The sequence below is a fragment of the Oncorhynchus nerka genome, linkage group LG27, assembly GCF_034236695.1.
Source record: "Oncorhynchus nerka isolate Pitt River linkage group LG27, Oner_Uvic_2.0, whole genome shotgun sequence".
Lineage (NCBI taxonomy): Eukaryota > Metazoa > Chordata > Actinopteri > Salmoniformes > Salmonidae > Oncorhynchus > Oncorhynchus nerka.
The window spans coordinates 74,874,192-74,893,498 of NC_088422.1; the positions used below are offsets into that span (position 1 = coordinate 74,874,192).

General features: G+C 43.9%; 1 protein-coding gene across 1 annotated transcript in view; it reads right to left on the reverse strand.

Annotated features, from left to right (window-relative positions):
• Nucleotides 1-7,417: 7,417 nt before the first annotated feature.
• LOC115112406 (potassium voltage-gated channel subfamily C member 1-like) overlaps nucleotides 7,418-19,307 on the reverse strand; it is a 38,101-nt gene continuing 26,211 nt past the window's right edge. The window contains exons 3-4 of the mRNA XM_065011994.1: nucleotides 9,793-10,083; nucleotides 7,418-8,941 (exon numbers count right to left, since the gene is read on the reverse strand). Of these exons, the coding sequence (XP_064868066.1) occupies nucleotides 8,796-8,941; nucleotides 9,793-10,083 (437 nt within the window). The 3' untranslated portion in view covers nucleotides 7,418-8,795. The remainder of the gene's footprint in view (nucleotides 8,942-9,792; nucleotides 10,084-19,307) is intronic.

The window sequence follows — 19,307 nt, forward strand, 5'->3', positions numbered from 1 at the left end:
ACTACTACTGTGGGTTTCTTGTAACTTTAACAGTGACTCAACCGTTGTAGGTGTGTTTGTGTGACCATGTGTGGGAGAGTTTCTCTATTTGTTTTCAGGTGCAGCACCTCTGAGGTCATATCGTATTCGTCTGGATACTGCTTAGGCTAAATGTGTATGTGTTTATCAGATTACTCTGACTGACTCTCCTCTCTCAAGGTGGCCTGACACAATCATCTGATTACATGTGTGCCAGTATGAACGTAATTTTTGCCTCCAATGTTCTGATGTGTCCTCCTGTGCAGATGGTTTCCATGGGAACAGGACCAGAGCAGCAAGCCGAATGCAGAGAGAGTATATGAATGTAATAAACATTCAAAACATGCGCTGTTCAGATAGAAGTGTGTATGTGAGAGATAAAAAACAAGAAATGATTCACTAAAACAAAACATATAAGCACAAAGACAAACGGAGATCATTTATTTCAATACTTTTAAAATGTTATTTATGTGGTTATTTTTGTAAGGATCATCCAGAAGAGCTCAGCTAGAATACATATCTTGAAAGGGAACATAAGAATATGTACCTGTGTTGGTCGACAGATGGGGCTTGACAAATCAAAACAAACTGTCATTCTTCCAACATAGACTGAGTTGTGTGATCAATGCACATCGTATGTTCACACAGGCAGTTCTTTTATCATCTTAAAACCTCTTCTAATGCAAGCACTAATTTCAAACAATAACCAACCTCAGCACTAAGGTTGGTTCGTTGCATTCACTACTGAACATCTTTCTACCTAATTTGTCATATATTTTGCAAGATGTTTGAGTGTAAGGTATACTGTACTGTGGTTTGCTGCTAAGAAAAACAACAACTGTGGAAAATATATGCAATTCCCATAGCAAACGTTTAGTAAACACACTGATCCCTTAAATATGGCACCATTGAAGAGGGAGGAGTCTCCCTGTTGCATAATTGTGGCCTGGACTGTTCCATGCTTCACTCCACCTCTTGGATAGGATTGTGTTTGTAGATCAGACGTGTGCATTGGTATGGCAGTGTTGTAGTGTGTAAATACAGCCTCATGTCCACGTTGACCACTTCACTATAGGAGGAAGGTCTTTACTTGGTTGGTTCCTCTTTATCGTGTTAGCTGAGCTAAGTAGTCTGGTCTAAAAACGGACTTTAGAAATACAAACTCTTTACATTATGCAGATGTGCACCCCAACCCCTTACTGATTAAATAGCAACATTTAAATAGCAAATATTCTCAATTCAAGTTCTACATAGTTAAATACACTGGTCTTTTGTTCAGTGCGAGAGATATTATTTACCAAAATAGTTTAACCTGATGTCTAGTTCGGAGCGCTGGTTGAATGGTTTATTATACAGGCAGTGTACAGTATATATTGTCTGTGGCAGCAATCTTATGCTAAGAGCATTTGTGAGCCAAATGAAGAGGTTATTAGTATACGTAGACTATGCATATATTCCATCATATTCTATCAACCTTCAATAACTATGCGGTAAATGTATCTTTTGTGTGTTTTGAAATCCCATGTAGGAAATAATGTGTTGAATAATCCCCCTGGGAGTTGGTAAAAGGAAAATGTGACGACTTTGCAGCAAACTGCATTTTTCTTTATTAATATGGGCATTCAGACTGAGTTAATGGAAACAGTGGAAAACTGTTCCTCACTTACACATCTCAATGCCAATAATGGTATCTAGTACCACAGCTTGCTCATGCAACATATTGGTAATAACCTGGCTCTTTGACACATTAAGCCAGGTGACAAAGGAGATATTAGTCCATATTCTAAAGCTAACTAGAAAAGCAAAGCCCCAAACTTTTGAAAACATTATACGCTTGTGAAAGAATTGTGGAAATATTGTTTCATGTAAGTGTAACACATACAGTACTGTTGAAAAAGAGTTTAGAAACCAACCAACCAGTTGTCATTTACTAGGTAGTTTAGAACATGGGTAATCATTTTGTTTTTATCCCATCAAAACCAGTTTTGTAATGACTTATGTTAGTGCTTGATCTCTGATAGTCTCATGGTCACATACGTGAAGTACATGTATTTTAAAACTTTGTTCTGAGTGCAGTATGTACTGTATATGAAATGTATATGAACGTTTTCCATCTTGTAGCATGAAGGTAACAGAGTAATATTTGTAAGAAATACCTCAAATAAATGTTTCTTTCCATTAATGATAACTGCAAGGTTCCCTTTGCAGGCATAGTAACATACAGCAAATACATATTTAGGCAAGAAATGTGTCAATTGTTTGTATAACTGGGGATATCAAATTAATATAAAGCACAACTACAGTTGAATTTAGGGCAAGTGACATTTGTGACATAAAAAACTAACTGAAAAAATGTCATTATTGCAGTTATGAACACTTTACTGAATTCATTTTTCTTACACTCAATCCTTAATGTGTAAAGAGTGAGGGCATTGAATATTTTTCAAAGGAAAGTTGAGAGTAAATATATGAAAAAGGCAACTCAGATGTGGTATGGCAAAAACAGCCAGAAAACAACTATTTGTGGGGTGTGGGGGCTGTGCTTTGGCAAAGTGGGTGGGGTTATATCCTTCCTGTTTGGCCCTGTCCGGGGGTGTCCTCGGATGGGGCCACAGTGTCTCCTGACCCCTCCTGTCTCAGCCTCCAGTATTTATGCTGCAGTAGTTTATGTGTCGGGGGGCTAGGGTCAGTTTGTTATATCTGGAGTACTTCTCCTGTCCTATTCGGTGTCCTGTGTGAATCTAAGTGTGCGTTCTCTAATTCTCTCCTTCTTTCATTCTCTCTCTCGGAGGACCTGAGCCCTAGGACCATGCCCCAGGACTACCTGACATGATGACTCCTTGCTGTCCCCAGTCCACCTGGCCATGCTGCTGCTCCAGTTTCAATTGACCTGAGCCCTAGGACCATGCCCCAGGACTACCTGACATGATGACTCCTTGCTGTTCCCAGTCCACCTGGCCATGCTGCTGCTCCAGTTTCAACTGTTCTGCCTTACTATTATTCGACCATGCTGGTCATTTATGAACATTTGAACATCTTGGCCATGTTCTGTTATAATCTCCACCCGGCACAGCCAGAAGAGGACTGGCCACCCCACATAGCCTGGTTCCTCTCTAGGTTTCTTCCTAGGTTTTGGCATTTCTAGGGAGTTTTTCCTAGCCACCGTGCTTCTACACCTGCATTGCTTGCTGTTTGGGGTTTTAGGCTGGGTTTCTGTACAGCACTTTGAGATATCAGCTGATGTACGAAGGGCTATATAAATAAATGTGATTTGATTTGATTTGATATTTGGCAAGCTTTAACTCAGGGGAAAAAATGACTGTGTTACTGGGGTCAAAATGACACTCTTGATTCGACTTTCTCCAACATAGTTACATGAAGTCAGACACAAGGAAGGGAAGCAGATATACAGTACAAACATAATCTTCAACAAACACATACACGCACGTACGCACACACAAACAAACACACACACAACGTTCATTCTTACTCAAGTGTGTACAGCATGAAATCAACCAGTCATAGGTACAGCAGCCAATGAGAAAGGTGTGAGAACCACAACTCTTCTGGGTGACATTTAAGGCTGGGCAGGGCCTGGCAGCATGCCCAGCTGTCCACGTCAGCACCTCCCTGGCACTGGTCATCTATGTACAACAAACAGACTAAGAGCATTATCAGTCGGGGGATGGGACGTTGTGGCCCACACACAGTGTGGTTGGGACACCATGGTTCATAACACAGACTGACTGGTCTGTGTTCTGTGATCGCCTGGCCCGGCCTGGGCGGGATGCTAGAGAGAAGAGAGACAGAAGTGTTATTACCCAGGGCCTGCTCCTGCTGGGCGAGGGCTTGCTGGGCGAGGGCCTGCTGGGCGAGGGCTTGGGTGAGAGTTAATGGTGGATGATGCTCAAAGTGCAGAGGGAGAAGCAGAGATGAGATAACTTTAGAGGAGTTGAATGTGTGCCGCCGGGCTTGCATCCCATGGTAAACCAGCTAGTTTGATCATGCCTCACCCATGCTTAGCCAATGCATCACACCTCTTAGAGTAGACTTTCTGTATAAAGAGGTTGTTAAAAAGGAAAGTCTTATGAGTATGTTGAAACCATGCTTAATTTAAAGTCCCCTTTAGATGTTGTTGAGGGTTTAGTCATCACCATGCTGTGCATTCTACCATGCATCTTCCAGGCCACTCTGGGTTCAGACTTGATTTCACTCCTATTTAAGACCCCCCATTCACTTCCTTTTGGTTTCCAAAAAGCTTGGTACACCAGAGAGAAAGGGAGAAATACATTCATATACATTCATATACATTCATATACATTCATATACATTCATATACATTCAATCCATTCAATGAAATACAGACCCTTCTGACAGGTTTCATACAAAATTTATTTCATGCTAGAGTTGTATTCTTCAACTCTTTTCTCCCGATTTCATGTTGCATAACATTGTGCATGCAGCTGATTTCCCCCATGTTCTTAATTGCAAACAATGCTTTTATGTTTTCAAATATACATGTATTTTTGCTGCTTTCATAGTAGCTAAAGGTTGTTAGGAAAAGATGGTCAGACACAACCTGAGTCAACCAGATTCTTTATATTGTTTCTAGTTTTCTTTAAAAAAATAACACTGTTCAAAGTATATATTTAGTATGTGAAAGTAACAATGGTTCACTATGATAAGTTCTCCATAAATAATTGATTGTATACATCTCGACGTATAGCAGCAGACAGAAACATAGATTACTAATTTAGCCTAAATGATTCTTCTCATTAAGATCCAGGATCAAACGCATGCCAACATAAACAAGGTCAAATGTTATTTTAGCTTTTCACAACATAGAGAGCTTGCTGAAATATGTATATTCTCCATGTTCTTACAAGTCTCTAGTTAGGAAATAGTGGTCAATATGACCAGAGCTGCCAGGTAACATGTACTCTGTACCACAAAGAAAAATAGGAAGAAATGTGAAAAGAAAACACTGTCATTGAACACCTTAATAGTCTGGCTATGCAAATTGTATGCAAAAGTGAGGAATCATTAAAAGAAAAATATATTCTTCATACAGATAGTCGTAATAGCTATAGTTTATTTTTTATTTTTTTACTAGTCCACCATGCAACTCATGCTAAATAAAAAGAGTCATGTTTAACTGATGGTATTGGGTGACATAAATGCCATTAGCAGTTATTCTTATTGTCCTCTACTTATTGATTTCATTCCACCCTTTCTGGCCATTCAGGCCAAGATGTCAGACCAATGTTCCTTTGTTATTTGTCTTTCTGTCCTCCTACAGTTCTTCACTGAGAAAAAGTCCATACAAAAACAACAACGAAGAAAAGCAAAAAGGACGTTTTCGATCATGATGTTTGAGAGAAAACATGTCCTTCAAAGTGAGATGGGTGAGCTCACTGTAAGAAACATCTGTATCTACTGTTTCTCTTCCTCACTGTGAATATGGCCCTGTCAAGCCCTCCATCCGTGGAATCAAGAAACGTTGGAGAGGGGGATTTCTCCCAAAGCGTTGTTTTCTCACACTCAGTCAGACTGTGGTGCGCCCCCCTCAGGTCACTCTGAGAACTTCTGCCTGCATATACTTAACTAAGACAGTCTCCTCTTTACGTGGATCTGTGGTAGAGAATACACGGGAGGGTTGGGTTGCTCAGCATCAGCCAGTCATTAGTCATTCCCAAGAGGATGGATTCATTTGAGAAAGGTAAGACAATGGGGGGGTTCCAGAAGAAGAGGACCTCTTACAGATGTTTTAAAATGACAAATTAAAAAACTTGTTCTGTGGTGATCCAGGAGAAGGAGAGAAAACAAGGGACAGAGATATAGAGAAGTGAAAGAAAGAGACAAGCTGAGAGGACAGCAGAGGAACAGAGTGTCAGGGTGGGTGACTGGGCCAACTATCTGTTGTATCAGAGCTGTGTCCATGCACACCACCTCCCTGAGGGGGAGCCACTACAACAGAGAAAGACAGGATTGTAGCTGGATAGGTAGATCGACAGAATAAAAGACAGAAGAGCAGAACGGGAGAAGAAGTCAACCAAAAATGGGAAAATTGGACTTCTCTTTGAAGTAGCTACTTTGTGGTTGTGCTTGTGGTGGGAAGAGACATTCTTTACATTGTAAAAAAAGTATTATGAAATAGAATATAGATAAGCAAAAATATATATCTTTACTACTGAATCTATTGATGGTTTGCCTTCAATAAAGACATGACTAGGTTCCAATAATTGAAGTGTTGGAGTTCTTAATCTTCAGTGAACATTTACAGCTGGGCCCTTTTCACCATTTGGATGGGCAATACAAGAGTATTTAGAGATTATGATCTCCCATTCATAGGTGTAGAGTTCTATATGAGTTCTTCCAGATCCTTTGGAATCTACCTGAGCTGACCTACTCTTTCCTATGGATGTCAAACTTCCATATTTCTGGTATTAAAGACTCTCTTCCCATTATCAGTTTTGAGAAGGGACAGTTTACAGAGACAGAGAACAAGCAACACAGATAGATAACCACAGGAAAAATAAGAGACAGAGAACAAGCAACACAGATAGATAACCACACGAAAAATAAGAGACAGAGAACAAGCAACACAGATAGATAACCACAGAAAAAATAAGAGACAGAGAACAAGCAACACAGATAGATAACCACAGGAAAAATAAGAGACAGAGAACAAGCAACACAGATAGATAACCACAGGAAAAATAAGAGACAGAGAACAAGCAACACAGATAGATAACCACAGGAAAAATAAGAGACAGAGAACAAGCAACACAGATAGATAACCACAGGAAAAATAAGAGACAGAGAACAAGCAACACAGATAGATAACCACAGGAAAAATAAGAGACAGAGAACAAGCAACACAGATAGATAACCACGGAAAAAATAAGAGACAGAAGCTGAAGACAGAGAGCAAGGTCCAGATGACAAAAATGGGACAGACCGATACAACACGGTGGAACAGGAGCTAGCTGCAGATTGGGTTCCTGTGGGTGGGTAACAAGGAGAGGGGCAGAGGTTTAGAGGGGACACTAGGAGACCGCCCTGTGCCACTGATCCATGTCTACAGAATGCTACAGGACACTATGTGGGCTGCTGGGCCCTGCAGACACTTACACCACTCCGGTACCAGCCCCCCATGCCTGCAATGGTACTAAGGCTATAAAGCATTTGGTAACCTTTGTTTGGGGAGAGACAGAGTTTCTGGAGTGTAGTGTATTGGTATGGGACCTCTATCTTTCAAAGAATTTCCTTTCACTCTTTTTTTCAAAATGTATAATGTTATTGATCCAGGCCAAATTGTATGCACGTATTACCATTCATGTGTTCTCTGTTTGATTAAGGTCCCGGAAGCATGCAGAGAGCAGTTGCAGTTGGGGGGGGCTGAGGTATGGCTCAGAAAGAGAAGGCACATCAATGTATTTTCTACCATTCTGGCTCCAGGCACTAACACTTATCTGACGCTTATTCAGCTAGTTCAACATCAAGATACATTTGTGGTTAACAATATGAAATGGAGAAGAGAGACTGACAGTATCCTGTCTGCTTTGTAATACTGTCAATAAGAGTGCTTGCACAGAGCCATATTCAGCTAGACTTCAACATATACTATCTACTGCAGTCCAATTATATAGTGATCTTGTTACATAATCTTATGATATGCTGTTATTTAATAACATTAGCCTGTCATCTATTTGTGAAGCAATGGTATAAAAATAGTTCTTAGCAGAAGTTAGATCTTGTTGAATTATTATTCGTTTTTAGAGCTGTTGAACATTTCCGTCTTGCTTCTCACCATGATTGTCATATACTGTAATACCATGTGGCCTCTCTTATTCCTCACCATACTTCACCCCTTACCACCAGCTACATTTCCTCTCCAATGCCAACCATCAGCTGGACAGGACATGCAGTGTTGAGTTAAGAGACAAGTGCAACACATGCCAACATGGAGCAACAGAGAAACAGGTTCACTTTACATTGGCAAACATGTACATAGACAATCACACATAGACACAGTCGCAGACATACCGTACACACACTCAGAAGCACATTCATAAACACATTACATAGAATATACAACAGTGAGGGCATGTGTACTCTTAGCTACTGTTAGTGATCATCCTACTCGATTCATGTAATGGATCAGTCTCATGACGTGGACACAGTGGATTACTGTTGTCTTTGTGTTATGGCTCTTGAGAGTCATCCTAAACAGATCATGCTCACAAAGAGCAGTTCACTATGGGAGACAGTGGGAATGTGTGACCTTTCGACCAAAAAACGCTCCACTGTGCTCTAGAGGAGACAGGATCAAAAAGTATGTGTAAATTGTATACTGTGGGGAGGCTGTAGCAGGTTCTGTCTTAGCTAGTGTCTGGGAACTTGGCTGGGGATGATGGCAGGTGAGATTTAGCAATGCTATTAGGCCATGACAACAATATACAGTATTATATGCTTGTGATTCATCTCCCTACGCTCACAAGCAGCTAATTTAAGAAGCTGCGGATGACACTGGCATTATAGTTTGATACTGCAACAATTGTGGAATCAGCTTCTTCTTCTTCTTTTTCAGATTAGATTCATCATAGAAGCCTTTTGCTTGCACTTGTCCTGCCTTTGCCTGGTGTAACTGTAGACTAGAGGATATGATGAAGGCCTGATGTTATTGTAGAGCATAAGGATAGTAAGGATCTCTCGGTGTGGTGAACAAGGCATTTCTTTCATTGTGCTATTCTTTAGTGTTAGAGGCTGGGGCGTCAGATTGTGAGTGTGGCATGGCCGTCCTCTTGACCACATACCCACCCAGCTAGCTGCAGCAGAGGGTAGCCCTGGGGGCCCTGGGGGCTGAGCGGTGGGCATGGGGGCGCCGGCTCCGCCAGTGACCTCCCCTGGGAAGGGCCAGCTACCGGCCAATTAGACACAAATCAAGGATGAAGGGATGATGAAGGGGGGAGTGATGGAGGGAGGAACAAACAGATCAGACAATGAGTGGAGGATAAACAAGGAAAAACAAACATACGACAAAGAAAAACAGAAAAAGGGAAAGTTAAGGTTGGCCCAGGGGGCAGTGTGATAGTCTCAGTGATAGTGAACAAACCAAATGGAAAGAATAGAACACCCAGAAATGTAGAGGAGGGTTGGCATGGTAACGTAAAGAAACATTTAAAGAAAATCCCAAAACAGAAAAACAAGACCACTGATTAGTGATTTGTTTATATATTTGTTCAGTAACTTATTTTTTGCGGAAGTAAATCCATAAAAGGAAGAGTAATTCAGATGATTCAGTTTTAATGAAAGAGAAGAGTTGGACAGAGAAAAGGCATGCCAAAGAAGAATGTTGGGGGTGATGTTGTGTCGCTCAGCAGTAGTACCTTGGTGGGGGACCTAAAGTTGTTTGTGTTGGAAGCTGTATCGACAAAGATAGTAAGGACAAGACCTACTGTGATATAGGAGATAGCAACAACAAAAATAATGTGTGTTCTCTCTAAAGTGTCTTTTTGTGTCATGTTTCAGACTTACAGTACAACTTTTTGTGTGCGCAGTTTCTCCTCACTGAGTACACATGAAAGTGTGTTTGTGCTTGAGTTGAAGTGTGTTCCCCGGGGTGTGTTCCCTGGGGTGTGTTCCCTGAGGTGTGTTCCCTGAGATGTGTTCCCTGAAGTGTGCGCCCTGGGGAAGGTGTGCCCTGAGATTTAAGCCCTGGGATGTGTGCCCCGATGTAGGGCCTGTGTCTAGGTGTGTCATATTACGTACCCTTCCTGACTCTGGCCGCCGTGTGGCCTGGCCGCCCGCCCATGGCCAGGAGGAAGCAGGGCCGCTGCTCGGACCGGTCAATAGGGCTTAAGACCAGGCCGTCATCAGGTGACATGATCTGGTCTATGTGGGGACAGTCTTCATTGGCCAGCGCTGCTTTTTCTGCCTCCTTGGCTGCCTCCTTTGCTGACTCCTTGGCTGACTCCTTGGCTGACTCCTTGGCTGCTCTCTTGGCTGGATCCTTGGATGTTTCCCCGTTCACTTTTGGATCTTGAAAAACAGCTTGTGGTGCTGAAACAGAGGGAGAAGAACTTAGTGGTGATTCTTCAATGGTGTGGAAGAGGATGTGTCAGCACTGGCATTTGTGTGCAAGCTTGGCTGTTTTTTAATCAACCAGGTAACACAGTTTTGAAGCACAATCATCAAACTTTTAAAAATGTAAAATCAACATGGATCTTTCCCAACTGCCCAAATCCCAACCACAGGAACTTCAACTAACAAAGACTTCAGACTTGCTGCTCAATTTGGCACAGAATATATGCTTTCTTTGGTTTCCCAAATCCCTCACTCTCAAAACTAACAAGCTCCTGTCCTGGAAATGTACCACCTGTCGTTACAGACATAGCAGTGACTCTTTACAGGTCAATAAAATAACCATAGTGCCACACGATTCTTCATCTTCAGTATGGTAAGTAAAGGTGGCCAACTCACAACAATCTGAGAGAACAGGAAACACTACCATTTGATCATCCAGGCCTCACATGTCATACCTCGCGGGCCTTATAAGCATTACATCTCCAGACTGAACCACACAGCCCAGACCACCACTGTCACCGCTGTAGTAAAACATTATTTGTGGGTAACACTTGCAGATATTAGCAATGGTGTCTCTGCTGGATTGATGCTTCACCCTATTACACATTACAGTAATCCATCTGCTCTTGTCAGTGCAGCAGGCAGCACACAGACCCTAGCCAGCCACACACAGCCATTGTACGTGTGACGCAGACCCCCTGGGATGGAGGGAGAGGAAGGAGGGGAGAGAGAGTGGGAGATGAGTCACTTTCTTCAGAATAGTTCAATGAATAAAGACACCATTCCCTACCTCCCTCTCTCCTCCTACACTTTAATTGCAGCCTCTGTGTTCATCCCCTTCTCCCTATCCCTGTTGACTTTTGTCTTTTTTTCATCCCCCTCTTACTTCCCCCCCATCCCCTCATTCGTCTTTTGGATATCTGTATCCAAGTCATGGGCTCTATTGATTGGCTGTTGGCTAGTGGCAGAGGATTTGGTGGCAGAGGATTTGTCCAGATGGTGCCTCTTTACGGGAAAGAGAGGGAGACTAAAGATGACACAGCAGTAATGACCATATCTCTGAGGTCTGTCCGTCACTGGCATTGTGGAGGACAACACTTCCAATAGAAGCATGATGCATTCTGGTCATTTTGGTCAGCCATCACTACAGCCATCACTACAGCCACCTTAAATTTCTCGCAGAACCATACTCATCGCTTCTCGTTGAAGTGTGTTGCCACACTGCACAACCACAGACGAGATATACAGCGAGATACTGTATGTCAGTTAGCGGACCTGGTCCAGAAGTGTCTGTGTTGCACATGTGGTTAAAAACAGCTCACTGAATAAATGATGACAGCAATTTCAGAGGGTATTTTTTTTGTTTTTTTACTGCACTGGCTTGCTGTTTGGAATTGCACTCTCATAGTCATCCCAATGGCATTTCACCGGGTCCTCACTGGTCCCTTAATGTGCGTGCATGTGTGTGTCGAGCCAGAACGCTCGATCACATCAGCTGCTCAAGGGACCATCTTTATGAGGAGTACAGAACAGTACTTTAAAAGTTATGTAATCTTTCCCTTTCCTAGAAAGTTAGTTATATTGTGTAGACTGCTGTAAAAAGTTAATTGATGCATTGTATATTTGGCAATCCTAGCCTATCCCTCATCCTAATCAAACAGCCCATGCCTCTTGTTCAAAGACTGGAGGACAGACTGTCACGCCCTGACCTTAGAGATCCTTTATATGCTCTATTTGGTAGGTCAGGGTGTGACTATGGTGGGAAATCTATGTTTAGATTAGCTCAATGAATCAAGCACGAGAGGCAGCCCCCAATTTTTGGGGGGGGCACACAGGGAGATTGGCGGAGTCAGGCTTCAGAACTGAGCCAACTCCCCGTTTTTACCGTGGGGAGCGAGTGACCGGTCAAGCACCGTGTTATTCGGTTCTGCGCACCATGCCTTCAGTGCGCATCCACAGCCCGGTGTGCTCTGTGCAAGCTCCCCGTAGTTGCCGTGCTAGAGTGGGCATTCAGCCAGGACGGATTGTGCCGGCTCAGCGCTCCTCATCTCTGGTGCGTCTCTTTGGCCCAGGATATCCTTCGTCAATCCAGTGCGGCCTGTGCCAGCTTCCCGCACTTGCCGTGCTACAGGGGGGATTCTGCCAGGGCGCATTGTGCCAGCTCTGCGCTCCAGACCTCCAGTGCGCCTCCACGGCCCAGCATATCCTGCGCCGGCTTTAAGCACTATGCCTCCAGTGCGCCTTCATAGCCCAGTGCATCCCGTGCCAGCTCTCCACACTCACCGAGCTAAAATGGGTATCCAGCCAGGACGCGTTGTGGCAGCTCCCCGCACCAGGCTTCCAGTACGTCTCCTCAGTCCGGTGAGACCTGTTCCAGCTCCCTGTACGAAGCCTCCAGTGATGATCCATGGCCCGGAGCCTGTAGTGATGATCCATGGCACGAAGCCTCCAGTGATGATCCATGGCCCGGAGCCTGTATTGATGATTCATGGCAAGGAGCCTGCAGCGACAGTCCCCAGTCCGGAGCCTCCAGTGATGGTCCCCAGTCGGGAGCCTCCAGCGACGGTCCCCAGTCCGGAGCCTCCAGCGACGATCCCCAGTCCAGAGCCTTCAGAGATGGTCCCCAGTCCGGAGCCCTCAGAGACGGTCCACAGTCCGGAGTCTCCAGGGACGGTCCGTAGTCCAGAGTCTCCAGCGACGGTCCGCAGTCCAGAGTCTTCAGCGACGGTCCGCAGTCCAGAGTCTCCAGCGACGGTCTGCAGTCCAGAGCCTCCAGCGATGGTCTGCAGTCCAGAGCCTCCAGCGACGGTCTGCAGTTCAGAGTCTTCAGTGACGAGCTGCAGTCCAGAGCCTCCAGCGACGGTCTGCAGTCCAGAGCCTCCAGCGACGGTCTGCAGTTCAGAGTCTTCAGTGACGAGCTGCAGTCCAGAGCCTCCAGCGGTGGTTCCCAGTTCAGAGCCTCCGGCGATGATCCACGGTCCGGGTCCTCCGGCAACGATCCATGGTCCAGTTCCACAGAAGCGGAGGGATCAGCGTAGGGAGCAGGGGCTACGTCCGGAACTGGAGCCACCACCGAGGGTAGATGCCCACCCGGACCCTACCCTATAGGTTCAGGTTTGCGGCCGGGAGAGCGCACATTTGGGGGGGTACTGTCACGCCCTGACCTTAGAGATCCTTTATATTCTCTATTTGGTAGGTCAGGGTGTGACTAGGGTGGGAAATCTATGTTTATATTTCTTTGTTGGCCGAGTATGGTTCCCAATCAGAGGCAGCTGTCTATCGTTGTCTCTGATTGGGGATCATACTTAGGCAGCCCTTTTTCCCACCTTCAGTTGTGGGATCTTGTCTTTGTGTGTAGTTGCTTTCTGCGCTGGAATAGAGCTTTACCAACAACGAGGGTAACACAGACAGAGTTCTCACTCCATTGGAGGCCGTATATAGAGAATGCCAACTTATGTGCCAGAATCACAACATTCTACACACATTATTCATTTCCCCCTGAGCTGAATCCAACCCATCTTGAGGGCCCATGCTCAGCATGTTCCTGAATGTGTGTATTCATGTGTTATTACATACATGGAAGGAGTTGATTACATACATATATCCCTTATAGTAACTTTGGAACAATGTTCATGTAATGTAAAGTGTTGCTCTAATGTCTGTCTGTTCAATTACCATTCAGTGACATCATGTACAGTAGATGGATGAGCTGGTCAAACTGTTTTCTGATTGGGTGCTAAATGAGTTTCAGATTGGCTGCTTATTCCATCATTCTGCTTTGCAGCCCAGTGTGAATAATAGGAGAAGCAAGTGAATAGCTGCAGTTCCTGGCGGAACCTCAATCTTATTGTGCAATGTGCGTTGCTTGGACACTGTTGTCATGGCAACGGGCATTGGCATGGAAAAAAGATTGGGGAGAATTAAATAAATAAGACATTAAGTAAGAGAGAGGATGGTGGGAAGGTGAAAAAAAATCGTTGTTTTTACCACCTCCAGATAATGTACATTATGGCAGTGCCTGGTGAATCTCTAACTCTCATTGGTCAAGATCATAGAAGTAATGAGACTTAGGCACATCCTGTATCATATGACTAGGCAAAGTCAGAAAGTCAGGAAGTGTGACCCTTGCTAATGTTTTTCCTCTCTCCTCCAGCAGACAGGTCATTATGTCACCTCTGGATGTTCTCTTTGCAGGGAGTCAGGTCAGGTGACAGGCCCTGATGGCTCAGCCTGTAGATGCCATCTGACAGGCTACAAAGTAAAGGTGCAGATAGAGGTCAAGGTAATCTAAATTGGTTTGTTACAAACAAATAACTATCACTGAATAGTATCGTTGGAATCTAATCAGTAGAGACACCTTGTAAGTGGGACATCTTGGATCACAACTCTCCAGGGAAAACATTCATTATAAAGTTATAAAGGATTATACTATAAACAGGAGTACAGCCAGCAAGCGAGGGGTGCAGTGTTTTTTGTGTGTGTGAGAGTGCTCAGAGGGCTGTTAGTCATAGACGTAGAGTGGAATGATGCTTGGCCGTAACATGTGGCAGTAAATAAGGAGCCATCACAAGATGTACTCATGGCCACTTCAGGCCCTCGTGGCAGAGCATAAATACACACTACTCACACTATTTCATAGAAGAGGGAACCCAATGGAATCAGTTGGGCCCTATCCCTATCATGAGTAGGCGATGTACAGTATATCAGCCAGTGAGTAACTGAGAATCCCCCAAAGCTGCTTGTGATCACCACAACTGGCCTGGTCACCAAGCAGAAAAACATGAAAGAGCAACACAGTCATCATCCATCCAAGGGACCTTTTGCAAATTGATAGGTTCTCTGAGGGAAACCCCCACTCTCTGCTGTCTTTGTCCAACTTCCCCTATGAGTCACACAGGTTAGACACACAGGTCTCCAGGAAACCAGGCTGTCTCTTTTATTGCAGTAATTTCTAGAGTGCGATATCACTGGTGCAATGTTAGTTCAACAAGTTAACTGTGAAATAAAAGCATTCACTGTTAAAAAAAATATACATCTACACCACCGGTCAAAGGTTTTAGAGTACCTACTCATTCAAGGGTTTTACTTTATTTTTACTATTTTCTACATCATAGAATAATAGTGAAGACATCGAAACTATGAAACAACATATATGGAATCATGTAGTAACCAGAAAAGTGTTAAACAAATCAAAATATATTTTATATTTGAGATTCTTTAAATTGCCACACATTGCCTTGATGACAGCTTTGCACACTCTTTACATTCTCTCAACCAGCTTCACCTGGAATGCTTTCAAACAGTCTTGAAGGAGTTCCCACATATGCTGAGCACTTGTTGGCTGCTTATCCTTCACTCTGCGGTCCGACTCATCCCAAACCATCTCAATTTGATTGAGGTCAGGGGATTGTGGAGGCCAGGTCATCTGATGCAGCACTCCATCACTCTCCTTCTTGGTAAAATAGCCCTTACAAAGCCTGGAGATGTGTTGGGTCATTGTCCTGTTGAAAAACAAATGATAGTCCCACTAAGCCCAAACCAGATGGGATGGCGTGTCGTTGCAGAATGCTGTGGTAGCCATGCTGGTTAAGTGTGCCATGAATTCTAAATCAATCACAGACAGTGTAACCAGCAAAGCACCCCACACCATAACACCTCCTCCTCCATGCTTCACGGTGGGAAATACACATGCAGAGATCATCCGTTCACCCACACCGCATCTCAAAAAGACACGGAGGTTGGAACCAAAAATATCAAATTTGGACTCCAGACCAAAGGACCAAATTTCCACCAGTCTAATGTCCATTGCTTGTGTTTCTTGGCCCAAACAAGTCTTCTTATTGGTGTCCTTTAGTAGTGGTTTCATTGCAGCAATTTGACCATGATGGCCTGATTCACACAGTCTCCTCTGAACAGTTGATGTTGAGATGTGTCTATTACTTGAACTCTGTGAAGCATTTCTTTGGGCTGGTAACTCCAATGAACATCCTCTGTAGCAGAGGTAACTCTGGGTCTTCCATTCTGGTGGCGGTCCTCATGAGAGACAGTTTCATCATAGCGCTTGATGGTTTTTACGACTGCACTTGAAGAAACTTCCAAAGTTCTTGAAATGTTCCGTATTGACTGACCTTCATGTCTTAAAATATTGATGGACTGTCGTTTCTCTTTGCTTATTTGAGCTGTTCTTGCCATAATATGGGCAGTCTTTTACCAAATAGCGCTATCTTCTGTATACCAAATCAAATCAAATGTATTTGTCACATACACATGGTTAGCAGATGTTAACCTCTTGCTTCTACTCGGGACGCTTGCGTCCCAACTAGAGCTCTGGAAATGCAAATGCGCTACGCTAAATGCTAATAGTATTAGTTAAAACTCAAAAGTTCATTAAAATACACATGCAGGGTATCGAATTAAAGCTACACTCGTTGTGAATCCAGGCAACAAGTCAGATTTTTAAAATGCTTTTCGGCGAAAGCATGAGAAGCTATTATCTGATAGCATGTAACACCCCAAAAGACCCACAGGGGACGTAAACAAAATAATTAGCATTTCGGCGTTACACAAACCGCACAATAAAATAGAAAACATTCATTACCTTTCACAATCTTCTTTGTTGGCACTCCTAGATGTCCCATAAACACTATTTGGGTCTTTATTTCGATTAAATCGGTCCATATAAAGCCTAGATATCGTTATATGTAGACTGTGTGATAAACGAAAAAAACATAGTTTCAAAACGTAACGTCATTTTTTAAAATTCAAAAAGTTGACGATAAACTTTCACAAAACACTTCGAAATACGTTTGTAATGCAACTTTAGGTATTAGTAAACGTTAATAAGCGATAAAATTCATCAGGAGGCGATGTAAAGATCATTAGCTGTCCGTCTGGAAAAATGTCCGGCTAGAAACTCAACGAAAATATCCGGTCCTAGACCTGAGGAGATACGGTGCCCTGTATGTGTTTGACCAAGAAAAAACTCGAAGGTAAATGACAAGACTCTAGACACCGTGTGGAAGCTGTAGGTACTGCAACCTCAGTCAATTAATTGTGGTTCACCTTTATCAATGGGTTCAAGTAGCGCATGGATATATTTTCCCATTTTCAGTGATCAGTTTTTCCTGTGCTTTTCGATGTAAATGCCGTTCTGGTAAAGCCACAGCAGTGATTTAACCAGTTTTATAAACGTCTGAGTGTTTTCTATCCACACAGACTAAGCAAATGCATATACTATATTCCTGGCATGAGTAGCAGGGCGCTGAAATGTTGCGCGATTTTTAACAGAATGTTCAAAAAAGTAGAGGGTCGACTTAAGAGGTTAATGCAAGTGTAGCGAAATGCTTGTGCTTCTAGTTCCGACAATGCAGTAATAACCAACAAGTAATCTAGCTAACAATTCCAAAACTACTACCTTATAGACACAAGTGTAAGGGGATAAAAAAATATGTACATAAAGACATATGAATGAGTGATGGTACAGAGCAGCATAGGCAAGATACAGTAGATGGTATCGAGTACAGTATATACATATGAGGTGAGTATGTAAACAAAGTGGCATAGTTAAAGTGGCTAGTGATACATGTATTACATAAAGATGCATTAGATGATATAGAGTACAGTATATACGTATACATATGAGATGAATGATGTAGGGTATGTAAACATTATATTAGGTAGCATTGTTTAAAGTGGCTAGTGATATATTTTACATCATTTCCCATCAATTCCCATTATTAAAGTGGCTGGAGTTGAGTCAGTGTGTTGGCAGCAGCCACTCAATGTTAGTGGTGGCTGTTTAACAGTCTGATGGCCTTGAGATAGAAGCTGTTTTTCAGTCTCTCGGTCCCAGCTTTGATGCACCTGTACTGACCTCGTCTTCTGGATGATAGCGGGGTGAACAGGCAGTGGATCGGGTGGTTGTTGTCCTTGATGATCTTTATGGCCTTCCTGTGACATTGGGTGGAGTAGGTGTCCTGGAGGGCAGGTAGTTTGCCCCCGGTGATGCGTTGTGCAGACCTCACTACCCTCTGGAGAGCCTTACGGTTGTGGGCGGAGCAGTTGTCGTACCAGGCGGTGATACAGCCCGCCAGGATGCTCTCGATTGTGCATCTGTAGAAGTTTGTGAGTGCTTTTGGTGACAAGCCAAATTTCTTCAGCCTCCTGAGGTTGAAGAGGCGCTGCTGCACCTTCTTCACGATGCTGTCTGTGTGGGTGGACCAATTCAGTTTGTCTGTGATGTGTACGCCGAGGAACTTAAAACTTACTACCCTCTCCACTACTGTTCCATCGATGTGGATAGGGGGGTGTTCCCTCTGCTGGTTCCTGAAGACCACAATCATCTCCTTAGTTTTGTTGACGTTGAGTGTGAGGTTATTTTCCTGACACCACACTCCGAGGGCCCTCACCTCCTCCCTGTAGGCCGTCTCGTCATTGTTGGTAATCAAGCCTACCACTGTTGTGTCGTCCGCAAACTTGATGATTGAGTTGGAGGCGTGCGTGGCCACGCAGTCGTGGGTGAACAGGGAGTACAGGAGAGGGCTCAGAACGCACCCTTGTGGGGCCCCAGTGTTGAGGATCAGCGGGGTGGAGATGTTGTTGCCTACCCTCACCACCTGGGGGCGGCCCGTCAGGAAGTCCAGTACCCAGTTGCACAGGGCGGGGTCGAGACCCAGGGTCTCGAGCTTGATGACGAGCTTGGAGGGTACTATGGTGTTAAATGCCGAGCTGTAGTCGATGAACAGCATTCTCACATAGGTATTCCTCTTGTCCAGATGGGTTAGGGCAGTGTGCAATGTGGTTGAGATTGCATCGTCTGTGGACCTATTTGGGCGGTAAGCAAATTGGAGTGGGTCTAGGGTGTCAGGTAGGGTGGAGGTGATAAGGTCCTTGACTAGTCTCTCAAAGCACTTCATGATGACGGAAGTGAGTGCTACTGGGCGGTAGTCGTTTAGCTCAGTTACCTTAGCTTTCTTGGGAACAGGAACAATGGTGGCCCTCTTGATTCATGTGGGAACAGCAGACTGGGATAGGGATTGATTGAATATGTCCCCCTACCCCCTACCACCCTACCTTGTCAAAACACAACTGATAGGCTCAAATGCATTAAGAATGAAAGACATTCCACAAATGAACTTTTAAGAAGGCACACCTGTTAATTGATATGCATTCCAGGTGACTACCTCATGAAGCTGGTTGAG